At 34.6% G+C, this 21,794-nt stretch overlaps 1 protein-coding gene across 1 annotated transcript in view; it reads right to left on the bottom strand.

Moving 5' to 3' along the window:
- Positions 1–21,794, bottom strand: part of Hcf (Host cell factor) — an 82,892-nt gene that overhangs the window by 13,986 nt on the left and 47,112 nt on the right. The window contains exons 11-16 of the mRNA XM_089095031.1: positions 15,314–15,474; positions 12,797–12,956; positions 9,637–9,873; positions 7,596–7,835; positions 2,641–2,994; positions 1,624–1,904 (exon numbers count right to left, since the gene is read on the bottom strand). Coding sequence (XP_088951157.1) covers positions 1,624–1,904; positions 2,641–2,994; positions 7,596–7,835; positions 9,637–9,873; positions 12,797–12,956; positions 15,314–15,474 — 1,433 coding nt within the window. The remainder of the gene's footprint in view (positions 1–1,623; positions 1,905–2,640; positions 2,995–7,595; positions 7,836–9,636; positions 9,874–12,796; positions 12,957–15,313; positions 15,475–21,794) is intronic.

Below are 21,794 nucleotides of genomic sequence, written 5' to 3'. Positions count from 1 at the left end.
GAAACCGTCGGTCTTTGGGTACTATATATATATATATATATATATATATATATATATATATATATATATATATATATATATATACATATATATATATATATATATGTTACCCTCTGAAAATATCTCAAAGAATGAAAGCTGTTCAAAGAAAAGGAGGGAAATCGGTAATTTTAGCTTTTCTAAGAGATCAGTTTTAAAAGTTTAAAAGATTGCAATCAATTTTTGACGCAAGCAACCACTATCTAAATCGATTTCATTCGGAAATCTATTTGGCGCATTGTCAAAGGAAAATGTTGTGCGCAGTTTAATTCTCGTGGTTTCTCGTGGTTACTTAAGTAATTTGGATTGGTTAAGAACCGAAATTTTTGTAAAAGGAATGAGGACAGAGAATAAAAGGAACATTTAAGGCGAAAGGGTTCCCCCCTCTTCAATACATTGTAGTTTACGCTAAAGTTCGACTGTTTGTCCCAACCTTTTAAGAACAACTCCTGAAACACAAGGGACACAAGCCTTTTTAAAAGTGCCAAAAACTTTAGCATGAAGAGAAATGTATCGAGAAGGGGGGCAACCCTTTCATATAGGGAATAATTTTTTTTCCGTTTTGAGTTTTAATGTTGCTGCTTACTATCAGCTGAACTAAGCTTGTTTTTTTTTCTATTTTATATACATACGTTAAGGGGAAACACAACATTAAAAATTCCGAGAGGTTGACAACTTTAGCATTGTGGTAACTCTAAACATCATATTCTGCGGTAACGATTGAATTGGTATTATGTCTAAACTCTGGTCTTTACAATTTATCTAAAAGTCCTTTTACCTTTATTACTGTTTACTCTTGTAATAAATAGATCTTTGCTTCTTCTTAAGGGGCAGCACTCAAAATTTGGGATATAGCAAGGAAACCAACTTTTAAACCAAGACGAACATGTAATTATCGTTTCAAGGCCGTTTTCAATAACAGTTCACCCCAAAATTTCGACGAGTTGAAAACTTAAGTATTATGATAAATCGGGAGCCTGGAGGCTGCTAAGCTGGTCTTATCATAACTAAATATTCTACAAAGGCACATTCTGAATAGAAACTTCTGAATTGTTGCAGTACTCATTCACTGTTTCAGATAAAACAGAAGCTCTTTTCTTTTGAGTAGCTATGGTTTTCATCGAGCCTTTGAAAGATGTCGATCTAGAAGGTATTTATAAAGTATCGTTCAGGTATATTGTTCTTAAAGCAATCTACTATTTTCCCAGCTGATTGCAACATAGCTTTCTACTCCGATTTTTAGCTCGAAGCGATCGACGGGGAACCCCCACTCAGCAAAGGTAAGAAAATGTATCTTCCTCGAGCCCTGTTAATACAGTCGGTCTTCCCACCTTTTTTTTGTGCTTTATGTCATCCAGTGAGAAAGAATATCCGATGAAACTTTTTCGTAGTTTTGTTTGATGTATACGAATATGTTATATGTTGTTTACATTATGTACCTTTATTTTAAAAGTTGGTATAAAATTATTGCAAAAATGAAAAAAAACACATCGTAAATCAAAGCGTAAAAAAAGGTAAAATAACCAGGAGCACTTCGTAAAGTTATACCGAAATAATCAAAATTTATATAAGAAAAGCACTTACTGGCGTCTCATCAAGTTGATAGCTTTGAAGTCCATTTGTAGCTGAAAGTCCCAATTCCTCTTCTTTCTTCACCAATTCACCGGATGAGATAGCAGCAGAAGCAAGGGTGGATAAAGCATCTCCTTCTTCGGTCTGAGGAGTTTCTTGCACGATTTCTCGTTCATTCTTTATAATTTCATTCTTCACAAGATCTGTATTTATAAATTCAGTGCCCATTGTCAATCCATGCGCTATTGTTGTACCACCCGTATCCGGTTCAACCATTTCTATGCCACCTTCTTCTGCTCCAATGAGTTAAAAAAGGTAAATCAATACAATTAATTAACTTAACTAATTAATATAATTGAAGTTCATTACTACAATAATGAATTACATCTGACAACCATTTATAAAAAACCTACTGAACTAGTTTAAACAACTTTACATTTTTTTCCCAGATTAGAATAAATAGTCATCAATATCAACTGAATCCAATAAACTTAGCTTAAGTTTTATGTGTAACACTGGAACTTGAGCCGAAAATACAAATAGTTATAACATCGGATTCATTAATCTATTCATACATCAAGTCAGAATGACGATATTTAAAGAATGACAAACTGGCGTAAAATATTTTTTCCACTTTCAGTAACTTTCTGAAATCTTTTCAACGCATTTTTCAAAAAAAGGAAAAAAAAGTCACTAGAGAAAATTTCGGCTTCCGATGAGAGTAAAATGATCGTCTTTTGTCAAACATTGAAAGCATAGAGCACAGCTATGTGCTTTCATTGCATAGAGCGCTCGAGCATAGAGAATATTCTAAAGTACATTTTAGAATGGACTTAATGAAAGAAGAATCTAAGAAAAGTTATTTTCACGGTATCAAAGGCTGTGGACGGGCCAATGAAAATTTTTTAGAATTTTTTTTTATGAAAACCGATTTTTAACGTTTTTGGAATTTCAAATTTTCTGCCTAAAAAAACGCCATCGCTTGAATTATGCCCTGGATAAGAGCAAAACTGTTGACTGAGAAATTACCTTCTTGTTGATCTGCAGGAACGACACCTTTCATAGCTTCATTTTGTTCTTCTTTTATAATCTCTGGCACTGCTTTTGGCTGAGCTGCGCTGTCAATCGACTCGATCAGTTGAAGCTGAGTATCCACCTCCTGTTTCTCTTCATGTAATCCACCCACCTCAGTTTCTTCAGACACAACACCTTTTTCACCAGTTTGGCTCTCTTCTGCTGCAAAGCCTTCACTAACAGTTCGATCTTCTACTGGTGGAGCCCCTTCTCCACCAGTTTCACCCTCCACTGGGACAAAACTTTCTTCGTCTGCATGTTCTTCTTCCGGTATTAAAGCTCCTTCACCGGCTTCCATCTCCCCAGCAACTGAAATAAATATATATAAAGGATAGAGACAAGAAATGAAAAAGGATGTCATCAAACGACTATTCAAATCAAGGACAAGTGGAAATGTTGATTCAGAAATCAGATTTTTTTAAAATAGATTTTTAAAAATACATTTTAAAAAATAGGTTCACACTCTCTTCTGCCAATTTCAACTTACTATCACCTACCTTTTTTAAATTAGCTAAAACAAGACAGACGATCACAAGATTTCACACTAATAGCTACAAAAAACAACTTGGGAACAACTTGGAGATAGCAACTTGGGAAGCTAATGAGCAAGCTAATTCAATTTCCGCAGAATAGAACCAATTGACTCATTTGACGCTTTTTTTTCGATGCTAACATATTTTGGCGCAAAATGTTCAGTATGAAAGATTTATTGGATGAAGTTGGAATTCACGGATAGGATTCATGAATAGGAAGCATAGAAGGTTTTTAAACACAACTCAATAATCTTGAATCAATAAACGTAAATTATTGTGTGGCTAATAGAACCTCCTGCCCATTATTTTTAGCTTGGTAACAACATGTGCTCATTAATGTGTATTTCCATCATGCAAACTATTTTTTAAGCTAAAAACACAGTAAGATTTTGATCTCCCAGAGAAAATCAAAATGACGAAGGTAGTCCTTCCTGTCCACTTATGTCTGCTTGCTATCCGCGTCTGAGCTCGGTCAATGGGGACTTAGACTTAATATCAGGAAAGTTGAAGTAAAAATGATAATACATTAGGAAATACAACAACCGTAGAATTTTACCTACAGCTCACTTCAGCACCAAGCCGCCTGAGGCCAACACACCTAAACACGCTCCTCCTCCATCCTAATCTATCCAAAGCCTCCCTCTTTACACCCTCCCAAGAAGTTTTCATTTCCCTTAAATCTTTCCTTACAGCATCCTCTCACCCTAACCGCGAACAACCTGCTTTCCGTTTAGCCCTGGGCAGTTGGCCAAAAAGGACAATCTTTGGCAATCTGTCATCCTTCATCCACAGAACGTCCCGTGGCCGCCCCAACCCTTCTTTCATTAAAGCCATAGAAGCGGGATTGAACCACACTCGGACAAATTCGGATTGACTACTCCTTCTCAATTTATTAACATGCCAATACGATATTTTACTATTATGCCGTCTAGCTGCATCTAGAAAGGAGAATTGAACCACATTTTTCGTATAGCCTACTGTTTGAAATACAGTCAGTTATCCGGGAACCCAAACTAATCCGTAGGCAATTTTTCTGGAAAACATCTAGCAAATCTTCCCCCCTTTTTCGGAATATCAAGTCGGAATTAGGTTACAACTGCAAAATATAATAATATAATTTTCGAATGAGTATCCATAACTGAAAATAGAGCCATTACCATTACTTCTAAAAAATTTTATCAATGGAATAAATTATTCTACAACATCTTACCTTAAACCACACCTTAGAAACATTTTTCTTGAGAATATGGTCAAGCTTTCTCAAAACAAATAGATCCACGCAAATCAGCATGAAAAATTGACCTTGTTTTGACATAATTTTTGAAGTTGCCAAGAGCGTCTTGAAACAAAATAATTAAATCGAGCAGTGAAAGTTCTCAGTTGACCTGGATGCAGGCTCGTATGTGTTGATAGTAAGCCTGAATGAGTCGTATGATCTTAAGTAGGACACAATCCTCTTCCATCCCCATCCAAAATCCTTCCCGGATGACTGACTCGAAGGCCGTAATGAAGTCGATGAAGATAGCGACGGTGACTTGTTGATGCTTGGCTCTATGCTCAAAAATCTGTCTCATGGTGAAGAGTTGGTCAATACAGCCCATGCCAGCTCGGAAACCATATTGGTTGGGGTGGGTTCTTTCGTTGCGGAATCAGTTAAGCAGGATCATTGCAAAGACCTTTGCCGGAATGCTCATTAGTAAGATCCATCTGTAATTTTTGCATTCAGTGCGCTCGCCTTTCTTGAAGACTGGCAGTATAACTGAGTCTTGCCATTCTTGGGGAAACCGTTTCTGAGACCACATTGAGCAGAAGAGCTCCTGTAGTTTCACAGCAAGAACAGAACATTTTCATTTTTGAGAACACTAACAAATGAAAGGCAGCAATATCCAGCAGTCTTCATTATTCCAATGATTTACAATTTTCGAGTCCATTTTAAGTTTCTGGAACAGGCACTATATACACAAAATAAGGATCTACAATAAGTGGGCAATACATAAACGGCCATTACAATTAACAATACATGTTAATCTATAGGTTGTGTGGCAGAAAGATGTCAACTTTTCTTCCAGTGTTTTAAGAACAAGTAGATGGGTACAATAAGCCTGCTTTTTCACAGAGATAGCACTGTTCTCAAGGGAAATAGCTCAGCTGTGTAAAACATGGATACAGAAGGGGCTATAAAAAAGTACTGGACAAAACAAAACGAACGTTTTGAAAAGACAACCACCTCTCTTCTGCAGCGCTATAAGAGAAAGTAAGAAGAAAATATGTTATATTGTAAAACAGGTATATGAATCAAAGATTAACATTATTCTACTTTTTCATTTGAATCCATGAGTAACCCTATTTGCAAATCAAAGGTCCAACGATTTCAGTTCTAGGTCAGACTAGGAATATTTATTACAGAGCATACTCATTGAAAAATTCCAAGCCAGCTCTTTGATTGCTATGGCAGCATTTCAAGTTGAATTACTAAAACAAGTTGACAGAAGAAAAAAGTAACCACTTTGAATTCAGCATACAGTGGTGCCAATTGGAGAAGGGAGGGCTAAGATTTTGAAAATGCATTCTTCGTCTGGTATTTTCATTGAAAAATCCCTTTTTTGGAATTTTCATTAAAAATTGAAACTACCCCTCTGAGTTTTCATCAACTGACACCATTATCGGCATACCTATTAAACCGTAAAATACGAACAATCAAGGTTCCCCACTGATATGGGTTCGCAAAATTTTTGACGTTTCACAATACACGTAATAACAAAAAATAAAAAAAAGATAGTTACGCATGTGTCAACCTTATGCATCAATCTGAAAATCCCATAATTAGGTATACTATAAAAGAGTAAATAATAAAGTATTTCAACAGTTGTCCTTGATACCGAGGCCAGCATGACAAGTATCTCAAAGAACAGAAAGACAATGAGAGCTATATACTTCACTTTGTCTATGACAACATGAAATGCTAAACAAAAAAAAAAAAAAAAAAAAAAAAAAAAATAATGATTAAAAACTAGGGAAAACAAGATGAACAGCAAGTATTATAATGCGGATCAATTTTCACCTCAAAGAAAGCCCAAATAGCCTGTTTTAGCATTAATTAGTCAATGTTTCTCGTAAAAATTACACATATAAATTAAATTATTTAGGACTAAAAGCCTATTCTCACCTTCTGATACTAATACATCCCCTTGACGCCACTCTCCTCATGCCTTTTTAACCCTAAAAAGCTAAAAAAATGATGGTTATTAAGTATAACAGAACCAGCCAAACTCAATAATGTAGAATACACCAAATTTCAGTTTATAATATTTCTTGGGGTTATACGAAATTAAAGCATTGACAAGAAAGAAATATAAGATTGCGACGTATATCCATCCATCCACCTTACGGACCAATATAAAAATCCCATAGTTAGCTTTACTACAAGATTAAATAATAATGCGTTTCAATAGTTCCGACCTTCATACCAATGCAAGTATAATTAGTACATCAATGAGTAGAAAGACAAAGAGAGCTATAAACTTCACTTTGTCTATGACACTTGAGTGACAATGAATATGGATAAAACAGAGAATATGAAGATAACCAAACATGGAATGCAAAAAAGAAAAACAATTTGATTAAAAACTGGGGATAAACCAGAAGTACAGCAAGTTTTATAATATTGGATCAGTTTTTCACATTAGAGAAAGCCCAAAAAGAACGTTATAAGCGTTAATTAGTCAATGTTTTTCATGAAAACTATATCTCACCTCTCGATACAAAGACAAGATCAAATGGGATTTCTCATTACCCTTCGCACGACTGAAGAGACTTCGGAATTATAAAAACAAAGTAAGAAGTCTTGAACTTGAGTGAGTTGGTATGTTTGCGATACCAAACGATATACGAGCCTCGTTCATTTAACGCAACCTATCCACAGAACAAAGAATTCTTGTGTCTTGACTCATACTTTTGTCGACAATACAACATTCGGTTCATTTAGTCGACATATATGACGTCGCTTGGCGAAATTAAAAATAGTATATTCTCTTCCCTGTTGTCATTTTTCCCCTATATACATCGTTGTCGACAGAGAAAAATGAAAAACACTTTATATCGGAAATATCAACAATGTGCAATAATAAGTTTAAGAGAAATAATTATCAATCTTCCATTGTTGATAAAATAAATCAAGTTAATTGCAGTTTTCTTCCTCTTATGCCAAAAATAGAATGTATATCGTTCATTTCGCAGTAGCTGAATAATTTCTTTGCACTTCGAAAAAAGTCCATTATAATAAAAAGCTTTCACATACGATTCTCGGAAAAAATCAGAAAATATATGCATGATTATTAGATGATTTTTAATAGAAACGAAAAAGGTAAAAAAAACTACCTTTTTCTTGACCATGTTGTTCATGATATTCCCCGTCTGCTCCTTCTCCATGCTCTGAAACTTGTGCCATAGTCCCATCAGGGAGAACAATAAGTCCCGTTTCTGAATCTACCGCCAAAACCATACCAGTCGTGTCAAGAGCTTCTTCCTCTCCGCCCATTTCTTGATGTTCCTGGTGCTCCTCCTGTTCACCACCTTCTTGTGAAACGTTTTCATCATTATCAGTGTTGTCTTGTCCTCCTTGAGAAAACAAAAGTGTAAAGGGTAGCATGCCTGCATGCAGGGAGGATAAATTATCTCTAGAAAACTTGAAATACGTGACCTAAAATGAGAATTTTTCTTGTTTTTAACCCCCCCCCCCGGAAAATCTTAAGGCCCAGCTCTATGTAGACTTATGTAGCATAACATATCCCTTTGCAATCACCTTTGACAAAAGACATAGGTGATTCCTATAGAAGCCAAGGGTAATTATATTTTTATATTTATATTTTCGATATATTATATTTTTATATTTTTCGGATATGCATTTATTGAACACTTCTTTAGAGGAAGGTCCAGCTTTTTAAAACTACTCCTCGGGAGACGGGATGCTTACTAATTTCAGAACTGTGCTTAGTCGAAGAAATTAGTCGAAGAAGACACGTTATGTTTCCAAGATTTCTTAATATAAAAGTAAAGGTAAATTTTTAGATGTGGAGACTATAAATGGCAAGGATGTGTTTCCCCAAATTCAAGCTATGGATACAAACCATCGTTTATAGTCTGTGTATCATAAATAGGACACATATCACCTGCTTGGATATATTAGATAATATAACTGAAAAATAATAGACATTATGATAGGTTATCATCCTTTTTAAGAGATTGTTTTAAATGTATCTATGTTTAAATTTTGATATATTAAGACGATGCGCAAGTTTAAATAAATTTGCGGGCCTCAGCCTTCCTGTCTTGTCGGCTGACCGTCACAAACGCAAAGCCGTCATTGGCGAATTCTTTAAGGAGACTAGTCATCATCGAGAGCTATCGAGAATGTGTGGTTTGACTAGAGAGATTTACTTTAAAAGACAATAAAATTTTACATCCCTTTTGGCGGCATGCTTGTAAATCAAAACGAGTGGTACCACAGGGAGCACCCAATGTGGCCAAATTGTGGCCAAAACATCAATCCTTTGGTGTAATTTCTAGTATTTTCCTAGCAGGTATGCTAGAACATTTATAGGAAATACCATTTCCTAAAATTTAAAGAGAAAATTCAGTTGCATTTAGTCAATAAAACGAAGTTCCCATTTTCTGATGATACAAGTTTCGTTCAAACTGAATGTTTCTAACATTTCCCAGAAAGTAGGCATCAGCTTTTAGTTTTCTGTCATTTATTCCTATCTATTATCCAAGCTTTATAAGTTATGGCAAGACCGTCGAATCAATTCTAAATGTTTGGCAACACAAGAAAAAAAAATGGACGAGATACAGTGATTCTTTTAGGTAGCCCACCCCCTTACACGTTGAGATCTGGCTCAGTTATGTTAGTGTATTTACATTACTAGAAAACGCCTCATAATCAACAGTGCCATATTCTTCTTTTGAATAGAACAAATAATATTAAATTAGCCGTTACTTTCAATTTAAAAAAATTTGAGCTTAAACATGCACAGTAGTCAAAATTTACCCCACGTCCAATATAGCTTATTGTACTCAAGCGTTTATTGAACAAGCGCCAATTTACGCTCCACTGAACGTCATTTGGGCAGGAAAATCTATTTTGAGCAAGTAATTTGGAAATTGGAAGAAATGAAAAAGTCTGGTCGTCTAAATTTTCCTCTCTACGCCCTTATATTGTTCCTATTGCTCCGAAAAACCATAGTTGAAAAAAAAAAAAAAATCCGAGTTAAAAATCTTGCAATTCTATAGTATATAACCAGCAAAATAGCAAAAATAAGCACATATAATATATATATATATATATATATATATATATATATATATATATATATATATATATATATATATATATATATCAAAATAAAAAGGGATTACTTACCTTTGAGTCTTAGCGGCTTATCGTCTTCTGTGTCAGAGAAAGAGGGACTTCTAGCACCGCCAACTAAACGCAACGGATTCTGGTCATCCTCACCATAGACAGTATCAGCTTCATCACCAAAGTCACCGAGCAATTGCAGAGATTCATCTTGACCTTCCCCATTATCAACAAGAAGGCCAGCTTCAGCAGCCAGCGCAGCAAGTGCAGCATCAGTAGTAGCTGGGCCGTCAAGTAGTCCTAAAAGACAAGGTAAAATATACTTAAATATCCACTTCAGTTATCCACAAAGTAAAGAACAATATTGTTCAATTACGATCGGTCAAAATGAAAAAAAGAAATTCATACAGCGTTAATCCAGCAAATTACTAAATGATGTAAAGAGGCAATGGAAGGATTCTCATACGATAGAACTGTTATGCCACAACTAAGCACTTCACGGCTTTCAGCTTTACATTCATCCAGAATACTCGCAAAAAAAAGGGAGACAAACAATGGAACTTGTATTCTCCATGGCAGGAATTAACACACAAAAAATGTTTATCCTTTTATATCCCTAAGGCTCATGGGCACCCATAAGCTGAATTCCAGGGGGGGGGGCAAACCTCATCTAATTGGCACTTTTAATGCTATATAATAAAAATCTCGGAGCAAAAAAATAAGGCAACATCCTTCAGCCAAGGGAGGGGGGCGGGCGCCCCCTGCCCCCCCATATGGGCGCCCATGCTAAGGCTAGTTTATCATTTACGCTTTATGAGAAGAAAAGAGTCTGAATAACGATTCAAATTACCAGAAATTTCCTTCTTTGTATATGTTTTAATTTTTTTTTTCTCGTAAATAATAATAAATCTTTAAATTTGTGCGACTAAAACTTATATTTACACGTTTATTCTCAGTTTTATTTTCGATTAACAACTTAAAATCTAGCTTAGATATAGACAACATATCCTTCAGTTCCAAGCACACAAAACTGAATAGAAAGCCTATGAAAAGAAAAACTGGAAATGGCTTGCAAAAACTGATGGCAACATTTACTAGCCCGTGGGGAAATATTCCTTTTTTGAAGTTATAAATAATTTATTTTCTTTATGATAATTGTTAATCTATTTAAAATTGTACGAAAATGTATTTAGCGATGGGGCCAGGGAGTCTTCACCCATGTGAAGCAATTAAAAGTTGTTTACCATAGGAATTTTGTGATGACAAATGTTGAGTTTAACAACAGGAATGTTCATAACAGGAATTAACACAAATAAGGTTAGTGCTACCATGCTCTCAAATCCCCCTTGCATAGATTGTTATTTATTTACGTTTTATGAAAACAATATATAATCTGAACAAGGATTCGGAGTTCAAAGTTTATTCAAAAAAAAAAAAAAAAAAAAAAAAAAAAAAAAAAAAAAAAAAAAACTTCAACATAGTCTCTCCCGTAAGAACCATGGCCAGGAAGTAACAGAGGAGAAAAAAAAATATATAACTCGAAAACAAGCTTGACAGGGGTGTCGCATTATTTCAAACCAAACAACCCATATAAGTAAAATAACCCTAAGACAACCAGAATTTTTTAACTATATATGTTTTTGTTTCTATTTTTTTCTAGTATATGTGAAATGATCAATTTAGTTTCGCAATCAGAAAATGCAGCCAATTTGCATCAACAATTTCTTCCATTTTTAATCCATTCGTTTTCAATGTTAAGCATATCAATTGGCAAATTGATTAGTGATTTACTAATTCCCAATTTATTATTTCTGCTAATGTTCAATTTTATTTGTTTGTCATTTCTGTTGCTTTTCCACGAAGTTTGGCTTTTAGATTTTTAACTCTTCAAATCTTTGCTTTAGTTGTTTTTTCTATAGACTTTTTGCGTTATTTGGTTTTATCCGAGTTGTCTCATCCGCGTTTTTTAAGGTTTTTTCTTCTAATTTGTGTGATAATCACAGTTAATCATAATAGTCACAATTAATTTCTCTGATAGCGCTGAAGAAGGGGAGGGGGATGTTTTTTCGTAATATAACAAAAAAAAAACAAAAAAAACAGCTCAAAATATTTCAAAAACTAAAATATTAAAATCAAACTGAAATTTATAGTGTTTTTTTTTTGTCTTTTTTTAATTCTAGGACCAAAAAAAAACATTATTCAAAATATTTATCGTTTTTCGTAAGGCCCAAATAATATTAGCCCTTAGGGGGATTGAAGGGATTGGAGGCCCAATTTCACTTGTGGTACTTCTGTTCGTTGTATAGATTACTCATTTTCTTTATTTGTTATATTTAAGTTTGACTGAATTATTAACTATGACTTCTGTTCGTTTTAGATTTGTTATTTTTATTCATAACAATTTTGTTTGTTGCACATTTGACGCATCATTAAACTTCATATCTGCTCGTTTAAGGACTTAATTTCGGTCCTTACTTTTCTCCTGAAAATGCTTTTTGAAAAGAATCTTTGTATAAACACCATAGATTAAGAAAGAAATCTATAGCATAGGTGGATAAAGTTATTAGCTCAACCACCACCACACCTCCTCTACACCCTCAAGTCCTTATTGACTCCTTTTAAACTCTAGTCCATATGGAATCAAATCCGTGGACAACACAATTAGTTATATTTCTTTTAAAGAAACATTTGTAGTCTTTTAAGACCCCCAGTAATCTTCTGAGAAGGTCTCAAGGGGTCTCTAGCCCCCACTTCAGGATATATAGATATAACAGTCTGTGTATCCTGAAAAGGAGCCAAGGAAATTTTGATTCGATCTCACAACATAGGTCGATAATGAAAAGAAACATTTAAGATGGCTAGGTTCTATTTTATAAATGAAGGATAATAAATAGTCAAAAATCGAGCTTTTCGGCAATCCAACAGAGGCAAAACGAAATACAGGGCTTCCTCCAATTTGGCAGGAAGCGACTATAGGGAAGTTTTTTAAGTTAGTAGGAACTTCATGACAAGGAATAAAAATGGAGCCCTATATAGAGCCAGATGGAGGAGAAGCGTGCCTAACAACGTTAGCCTCAGCTTGTATAGTGCCACCAAGAGTTGTCCCTATCAGTGGTCAAAAATATACAAAATACTTAATCACAAATAGAATATTATGAAAATGGGATATATGGAATAAAAGAAAGTAGGCAACAATAAGAGAAAATACATTTCAAATACTTACCAATTGATGTACTTGGTTGCTGCAATGTCATAGAGGTTCCTTGCTGCCCCTGTTGCATAACAACGACTCGTTGCTGTCCACCTAGCTGAGATTTCGGTTGTCCAACAATAACACGATTCCCTGTTGACTGACCACTCACTTGTACAGCCACAGGCTTACCCTAAAATTCAAACAAATACAAAAATAAAATGAATAGATTAGATGGGATGGACTGCACGAAAACAATAAGTAATATAACAACAATCTGTCACTAACGACAAATTATTTTAGGGAAATGTAACCTTCCTTACGCATGTATTTCATTAGATGCGAAGTACATAGAAGCAACTTTTGCAAGACAAAAGCAAAAACAGAATATCAGTTGTAAGAAAAGCAATTACAGAAAAAACCCACTAGGTTAGATAAGGAAGTCCCGACCCTATTGTAAAAATTTACCGTTCCCTTTAGAACAGGCTTCCTTTCAAAGGGCTAAAAAATACTAGTTTAGATGGAAAATGATGACACAAACTTTATGTGAACCAGAAAAAAGGTCATCTAATGGTGCCTCAAAATCTACCAATTTATACAGAACCATGTCTATTCAGGAAATAACCAAAATTTTCATAAAAAGAAACTTATTGAGAATTTAAAGTGCCATTGATACATTTGATTTTATTAAAAGTTCTCACTTGCCCCTTTTACATCCCTTCACTGAAGGCCAAGCTGGAATATTTGAATAAATGTTCTTTTACTGGAAGAAAACACATGCTTGACAAGCTGAGACCCGACTGAAAGACGTCGAGTTTTATTTGCAAAATAGAGATATGCAGGCAACGTCCAGCTCTAAATGGGTACCTGGAAAAATCTGGGGAGGATAAACATGAAGTGTGTGCGAAAGCACAGGATAGCTGGCCCCAGCCCCCAATTGAACTTCCTGGCTGAAGGGCCATGAAACGGATATCACCACCCACCCCCAGTTTGGGCTATGAAGTCTAGTGTTGTCTACTTTGGTTTCTTTTTTATGTTTTCTGCCAAGCTTCTTCTACTTTTTCTTACAGACACCTTCCAGGTGTTTGAAGCATCTGAAGCAGCAAAAAAAGAAAAGAACTGATTTTATGAGTCAGCTTCTCCATTGTCATGGCTGCCATCATTCCTGTTAAGATGCGAGGTGGCTGTTTATCTGATCACGCATTTTAACACTTTTTCGATCTGGTATATTTTTTTTGGTAACTGTAAGGTTGACAAATACTAGCAAAATGATCCCTCAGCCTGTAAAAACGGATATTTGACCATGAAAAACACTACTGCTTTCATTTTTTCAAAAAATCTCCCTTTTTAGACCTTTTTAGGCCCTATTTTTTGCACTCCTAGAAAGCATTTCCTTCTCAGACAAAAAAAATAAAATAAAAAATAAAAAGAAGTATGGTTGGTGGTTTTGTAAACAATTCAACGATTCTTTTAACTCATTTCTAATCCCATCCAAACGCGTCTACCTTTATAACACATTTGACCCTTATTTTAAATCATCAATCATTATAGCGTAAATATTACACAGTCTTTCCACGACTATTTTTACTCGGGGAAAGACCATTTAATGAGGCTTTCCTGCATTTGCCTAAACCTAGAAATACCCAAAAGTTGATATCCCTTTCATGAAATCAGTTTTACAAGTACTTAAAATTCGCTCCGATGAGACAAACTAACTTAATTCACAGGCTATTTAATTCTAAGGGAAGGAACAAGCAAAGAATATTTACTTAAAAGTGAATTTACAATTTATTCGCGCTCATTTTTTGAAAAAGATCCGACAAACCTCAATGAAGCCACTGCTTGGTAGCTCCAAGATGTAGTAAAACCGGCCTCATCGCTGAGAGATCGTAATGATTGCTTAGTTTCTATTGGCGAACAAAATACAAGGTATAAATCAGTGAGAGAATAATGATAACCAAACAATTTTCCGATTTTTTTTTTTTTTTCTTTTCTTTCGCTTCCAGTTGATCTGCGTTGAAACAATGAGATTTACTGTAACTGAAGAAACTACAGATTGTCGGAAACTCAAGTCCAAAAGCAATTTTATGACTTTAAGCAGGAAAACTTAGAAAATTGAAAGGGATTTTTACTCCTTAAAGAAAAGAGGTACAAGAAATCCAGAATCAAAATTTCCTCCCTAAGTACTGGTCCAACATGCAAAAATAAAACTCGTCCCCCCTGCATTTTGGCTTTATTCAACAAGACTCGTACAACCCGATTTATTTTTTCAAATACCAAAGGAAAATAAACGAAAAGTGAAACTATAGCTTTCTTTTTTATTCAGAAATTATCATCATCATCATCAAAGAAATCTAGCTCAAAATAAATGAAATCACAACTACTATTTTCCCTATTTCTGAGCTAATACACTTAATGATAACGCTGAAACTAAAATTGAACTGACTTTGTAGATTTTTACTGATCAGTGTATCGCCGGTTTTGAGTCTTCTTTTTTTTAATTAATAAGGATTTCTGATTTGAAAAGGTGTAAACTTTAAATGATGATACCTGCTGAGAGATAGTCGATCCAGACGCCAATGAAACTAACTGACCACCTGGCTGACGAACTACATATTGTGGACCAGCAGGCCTGGTAATTGCAACTCTGGTGCCACCTTGAGCTCCACTTGTTGCCGTCGGAGCTGACGAAACTACAATCATTCTCATGCCTGGAATTACAACAAGAATTTATAAGTTCCATGCAAGCTAAATTATTCACGAGGAAATAAATTTATAAACTATATTTTATATCTTGAATGATTAAAGGAAGATTATAGTGATATACAATAATATTATTAGGTTCTATTTGGTCATCCAAACCAAAAAAGATTTCAAGCCATTTTTTTGTCTTCATCAAACCCATTCCTTATAAGGCCCAAGAAGTCTATAAGAGGATAATCTGAATGTACCATGTTCTCCCTCTTTGTCATTCCCGAAAAGAGGGGTTAATATAAGAGCATAGACTGAAATTCTATAAGAGCATAGACTGTACCATGTTCTCCTTGTCTCCCATTCCAGAAGACGGGTTAATATAAATTATATTGAAAGTGTATAAGAGGATAATCTGAATGTACCATGTTCTCCCTCTTTGTCATTCCCGAAAGAGGGGTTAATATAAGGCATAACTGAAATTCTATAAGAGCATAGACTGTACCATGTTCTCCTTGTCTCCCATTCCAGAAGACGGGTTAATATAAATTATATTGAAAGTGTATAAGAGGATAATCTGAATGTACCATGTTCTCCCTCTTTGTCATTCCCGAAAAGAGGGGTTAATATAAGAGCATAGACTGAAATTCTATAAGAGCATAGACTGTACCATGTTCTCCTTGTCTCCCATTCCAGAAGACGGGTTAATATAAATTATATTGAAAGTGTATAAGAGCATAACATGAATGTACCATGTTCTCCCTCTCTCCCATTCCAGAAAAGTCGGGTTAATATAACTTATATTGAAAGTCTATAAAAGCATAGTATGAATGTATCATGTTCTCCCTTTCTCCTATTCCTGAAAAGACAGGTTAATTTAACTAGTATTGAAAGTCTACAAGAGCATAATATGAGTGTACCATGGCCTTCCTCTCTCCCATTCCCGAAAAGACGGGTTAATTTAACTTGTATTGAAAGTCTATAAGAGCATAACATGAATTTACTATGTTCTCCCTCTCTCCCATTCCAGAAAAGTCGGGTTAATATAACTTATATTGAAAATCTATAAGAGAATAACATGGATGTACCATGGTCTCCCTCTCTCCCATTCCCGAAAAGACGGGTTAATATAACTTGAATTAAAAGTGATTGTAAGTGATATTGTACATTGGACTATGCAGTGTTGTATTCATTCTTGAGAAGTCTCAAATCCCAAAATAATAATAAGAGTTTAGTATTATAGCAGTGTTATTAGATATATTAATATCAAGTGAATATGGTATATTAGGCAAGTAATTAATATATTGAACAAGTGTTTAAAATAGAATAATTTTCATAGCAGTGATAGTAAAGGGTTAACAACCGCACTTAATCAAATGCAGAAGATGATATTTAATACTCGTTAAGATTAAGTCCTGCATATAAATGAAAAATAATAATTCACAATTTTGATTTAACACTATTCCTATTGACAAGAAGTTGTTTTGAACATTTTAACGTAAATACAAATTGAGAGAATCGTCTTTTCTTCTAAATAATAATAAAAACTTCTTCAGCAGCAATTATTGAGCAAAATTCAAACTAAAAACGAACAAAAGTAATCTCACACCAGAAGTCTAACTTCAAATACACATATGTTATCACAATTAAATGCGGCGAAGATTATGAATATAATTTTTGAAAAAGGAGAAGCACCTAACGATTTTAGAAATACCTTAATTAAGCCACTTTATAGGAAAGGTGATAGGAATGAGTGTGGTAATGATCGAGACATTAGTCTGGTCTCTGTAGGTAGCAAAGTACTTAATAATATAGTACTTTTTAGACTGAGAGATGCCGTAGACAAAGTTTTAAGAGAAGAAAAGTGCGGTTTTAGAAAAGGTAGAGGATGCGTCGACCATATTGTTCCTCTTAGATTAGTAACTCAGAAGTGCCTGAGTTATCAAACCCCTATATTCTTTAGTTTTATAAATTATGAGCAAGCGTTCGATTCTGTTGATAGAAGAGCTTTAGCAAAGGTTTTATACTTGTATGGTATACCAGATAAATATACTAGAGTGATTAGTGCTATGTACGAGAATAACACTGCAGCGGTTAAGGTAGGAAATGATGTTAGCAGCTGGTTTTGTATCTAATCAGGAGTTAAGCAGGGTTGTGTTCTATCCCCCTTTATATGGAATATTTTGATGGACTTTGTCTTAAGGAGCACAGAAAAGGCAATAGGAGACCACGGAATCAAATGGGGAGGAAAAAGTCTCCTGGACTTAGATTATGCTGATGATTTAAGCATCCTAAGGGAAAGTGTGAGCAAAATGAATAAACTTTTAGAGGTTTTTCGACTTCAAGGTGCTAGAATGGGTTTGAAAATTAATGTTAAGAAGACTAAGTCACTAGTCTTCTCACACTAGGGTGTTTTTTCACAGTTAAAAAAAGTTTGCAAAAATAGGAAGATAAGTCTGCAAACCAAGATTAGAATATTAGTAACTCCAGTGATGACAGTAGTCAAATATGGCTTTGAAGCATGGGCGCTCCAAAAAGCAGATGAAGATTTGCTACATGTTTTCCAGAGAAATTGCTTAAGGACTGTTCTGGGTACCCGACTGACTGACCGTATTTCAAACAATAGGCTGTACGAAAAACGTGGTTCAATACCGCTCTCTGGGGCTATAATGAAAGAAAGGTTGAGGTGGCTAAGGCACGTTTTGCGGATGAAGGATGACAGATTGCCGAAGATTGTTCTCTTCAGCCAACCGTCTAGGGCTAAATGGAAAGCAGGTCGTCCTCGTCTGGGGTGGGAGGACGTCATAAAAAAAAATTTAAAGGAAATGGGAACTTCGTGGGAGAGTGTGAAAAGGGAGGCTTTGAATAGATTGGGACGGAGGAAGAGCGTGCGTGACTGTATTGGCCTCGGGCGACTTGGTGCTGCGGTGAGTTGTTAGCAGTAGTGGTAGTATTTGCACAACATGTTGTTGTAATGGCAAAAAAGGCATGTCTGACTAGGTTGATTTGTCTAATTTATGCATTAGGATTTCCGGTTCGTCAACAAAATTTCAATATATATATATATATTTATATATATATATATATATATATATATATATATATATATATATATATATATATATATATATATATATATATATATATATATATATATATATACATAGTGGTTTCCTTTAAGAGTGATTAAACATAGAATCTTAAAATGGGGTTTTAAGAAATTGCCGCGACTGATTTTTATTTGTACAGTCTTAAAAAGATTTAAATGCCTAACCATCTCCAATTTTTAGAAAGAGAAAGAAAGAAGCAAAAAAAGCCGCAAAAGTTCAAATCAAACACCAATCGATACGCAAGAAAAAAAATGCGAAGAATGGTCAAAATACAGTTTTTCTTTTTTTTTGTTCTTTTTAGATACATATTTTTAAATTTATTAAATTAATTAATTTCTCAGCTCAAACTGGAGGCATAAGTTTGAACTACACACATCATATCGCAGAAATCAAATAATTGCATAAAATTGCACATTTTTGAGCCAACCTGGTGCAGCAATGTTCTAAATTTATAGCGACTTCATGTACATACATCTTCTACCAAAACAACTAAAAAGAAAAATGAACCATACATTTCTGTTTAATAAATTTTCACTTGCATGAAAGAAAGATCCAAGATTCAATCGTATCTTGGATACTATTGGAGGTGGTTAGGCATTTAAATCTGTTTAAGACAGTAAAAATAAAAATTAGTCGCCGCAATTTCTTAAAACCCCATTTCTATAGTTTCTATATTTATATCTCTATATATATGATATACTACTATATATATATATATATATATATATATATATTGCTTATTGAAAACAGGGTTGGGGACATAAGCCTTGAAATTTTGTTGAATCTGGCTTCTAAATTTGTTGTCACCATTATAAGTTTTGAAGGCTCTTTGCATGAATTTTTCATTTCGCATTTACAGCATAAATTCTTCAAATATAATATTTTCCATATCCTGATCCTTTTCTATTAAGTACTCTCCTATGCTTTCTAACAAGTATAAATTCTCACAAATTCCTTACATGTCTAATGTTTTAAAGTTATTTGATAACTGAAGCAATACGCCGAACCCGAAATCTACCAGATCTAACTGCTGGCTGTACAACCGATTGGTTGTACAGCCTAATCTCATGACGTCAGCAAATTCCTGTGTAATAAAGAGCATGCATGTAACGCATGCATATTCATGCATGTAACGAAATAAATTCGTCAAAACTTTCTAGTTGTAAAACTAACTTAGATTAAGCAACAATATAACAGATTTTGACATGGATCAAAGTTATGAATTAGGAATATCTTTGTATTGTGACTGTGCGACTTGTAAAGGCCATTATCATGACTTCAACAGTTCATATGAGACTATTATAGACGATGAGAAAAGTCTTCTGCGTTATGTGATGGAGAAAAATCATTGGAAAAAGGTTTCGGAAAGTAGTTCTACATCATTTAGAAGAGACACATACTTGCAGAAAAGTATTCTCAGAAGGAAAATGACAAAGATTTCAAAGAAAAAGCACGTCAAGCAAGGCAAGAAAGGTGACAACACGAAAACGTTTTTGCGTGTGCAAAAACGAATTCATCAAAGGAAAATGAAAGAAAGAAAAGAAGCTCTAAAGGAAATCAGGGAGGTATCCAAAGACACATTGATAAAGACGGAAATAACACAGATTGTAACGACGAGAATTGAAAAGAGAGAAGACATGGAAATTGAAGAAAGAACAAAAGTGGATTTACCAACCTTAGAACGAGAAATGGAAGTAGTGGATGCTGAGATTCGACGTGCTCAATTCGAGGTTGAAATACAGGACGCGGAGCTCCAGAAGTATTTAGTTCAAAAGCAAATTGATGAACTTCAATGGATTTTGGAGAGGAATTAATTACATTGTTTTGGAGATTATATGCCATGGTGGCCTAAATTCTCGTTTTCTGGATAATCAAAACTATTTATACCTTAAGCTAGTTTTTAAATTCTTTGTAGGTTTGTTTTTGAGAATATGTTTGTCATTTTGAAAAATGTTCTTTTTGCCTTAACTTTGGATTTATAGAGAAAAAGAACATTTTTCAATATTTTCCGGCACAGAAAAATGTAATTTTAGCTTATTGAAATGTCTGAAATCTCGTAAATAGAGCAGAAAAAGACAAAAATCTAATTTTCAGATTTATTTATTCCATAGGCTAGTTTTGAAATTTTATGTAGGTTAAAGATATTTTATGGACTTAAACTTGGATGTACTTAGAAAAAAATATCTTTTAAATTTATATTTTGTCAGAGACCATGATAACAAATTCAGTTTCTGAGTATAAACTTTTTCGTATGGAGGTAATGGTGTTCGTCCGGAGTGTGTTCCAATGCATTCAGTGTGTATGCAGAGCTGACTTTACGTGCCTCTGGATATCTGGCTAGCCACCGGAAAACTAATTGCAGCTAGGGACGGTTAGACCGGAGAACTAAATGCACCGAGGAACGGTTGGGCTAGCAACCCTCCTCCTGAATTTACTTGATACGAAAGTAATTGGATATACAGCCTTGGATGCCCCATCGGTTGGCGAGGGGAGGGGGGTGCACCCTTTGATGGGGGAGGGGGTGGAGGGATTTCTCTCTTACCCAACAGAATCTAAATAAACCTTCGAGGCGTGTCCTCCTCCTCCTACCTTAAGCTAGTTTTTAAATTCTTTGTAGGTTTGTTTTTGAGAATATGTTTGTCATTTTGAAAAATGCTCTTTTTGCCTTAACTTTGGATTCATAGAGAAAAAGAACATTTTTCACAATCTATTCCGGCACAGAAAAATGTATTTTAGCTTAAGGTAAATTTATGTAGCCTATTCATAGTCATGTTTCAATTTTTTGCCTATATGTATTCTTATCTTAAACTACCCAATAGCTCTTTTCAGAGCTAACAAACTCAAACTAATGCTCGAAAATTGCAAAATTGGGACTGCGAAATTTTTTTGACTGAAGAGTTTTGTAACCAAATGATTGTTGATCAAAAAACTGAAAAGAAATAAAATGCCTGGACCTAATTTTAGAGTAATGAAGGAAGTTTTTGGTTTTTTGGGGTAAGGAGCTCCCTCTCCGGCTATAAATGAGTATTCTTTGTTGCTAGATCAATGTGCAAGTAAACTGTATTTCTTTTAATAAAAGGGCAAGCCTCAAGAATTTCAATTTTCTGCCTATATGTATTCTTATCTTAAACTATCCAATAGCTCTTTTCAGAGCTAACAAACTCAAACTAATGCTCGAAACTTGCAAAATTGGAACTGCGAAATTTTGGTGCTTGATTGGATTGCCAAAT

The sequence above is a fragment of the Artemia sp. Qi Xiang Cuo genome, chromosome 9, assembly GCF_049724085.1.
Source record: "Artemia sp. Qi Xiang Cuo chromosome 9, ASM4972408v1, whole genome shotgun sequence".
Taxonomy (NCBI): domain Eukaryota; kingdom Metazoa; phylum Arthropoda; class Branchiopoda; order Anostraca; family Artemiidae; genus Artemia; species Artemia sp. Qi Xiang Cuo.
This window is presented reverse-complemented; position numbering and strand designations above follow the sequence as displayed.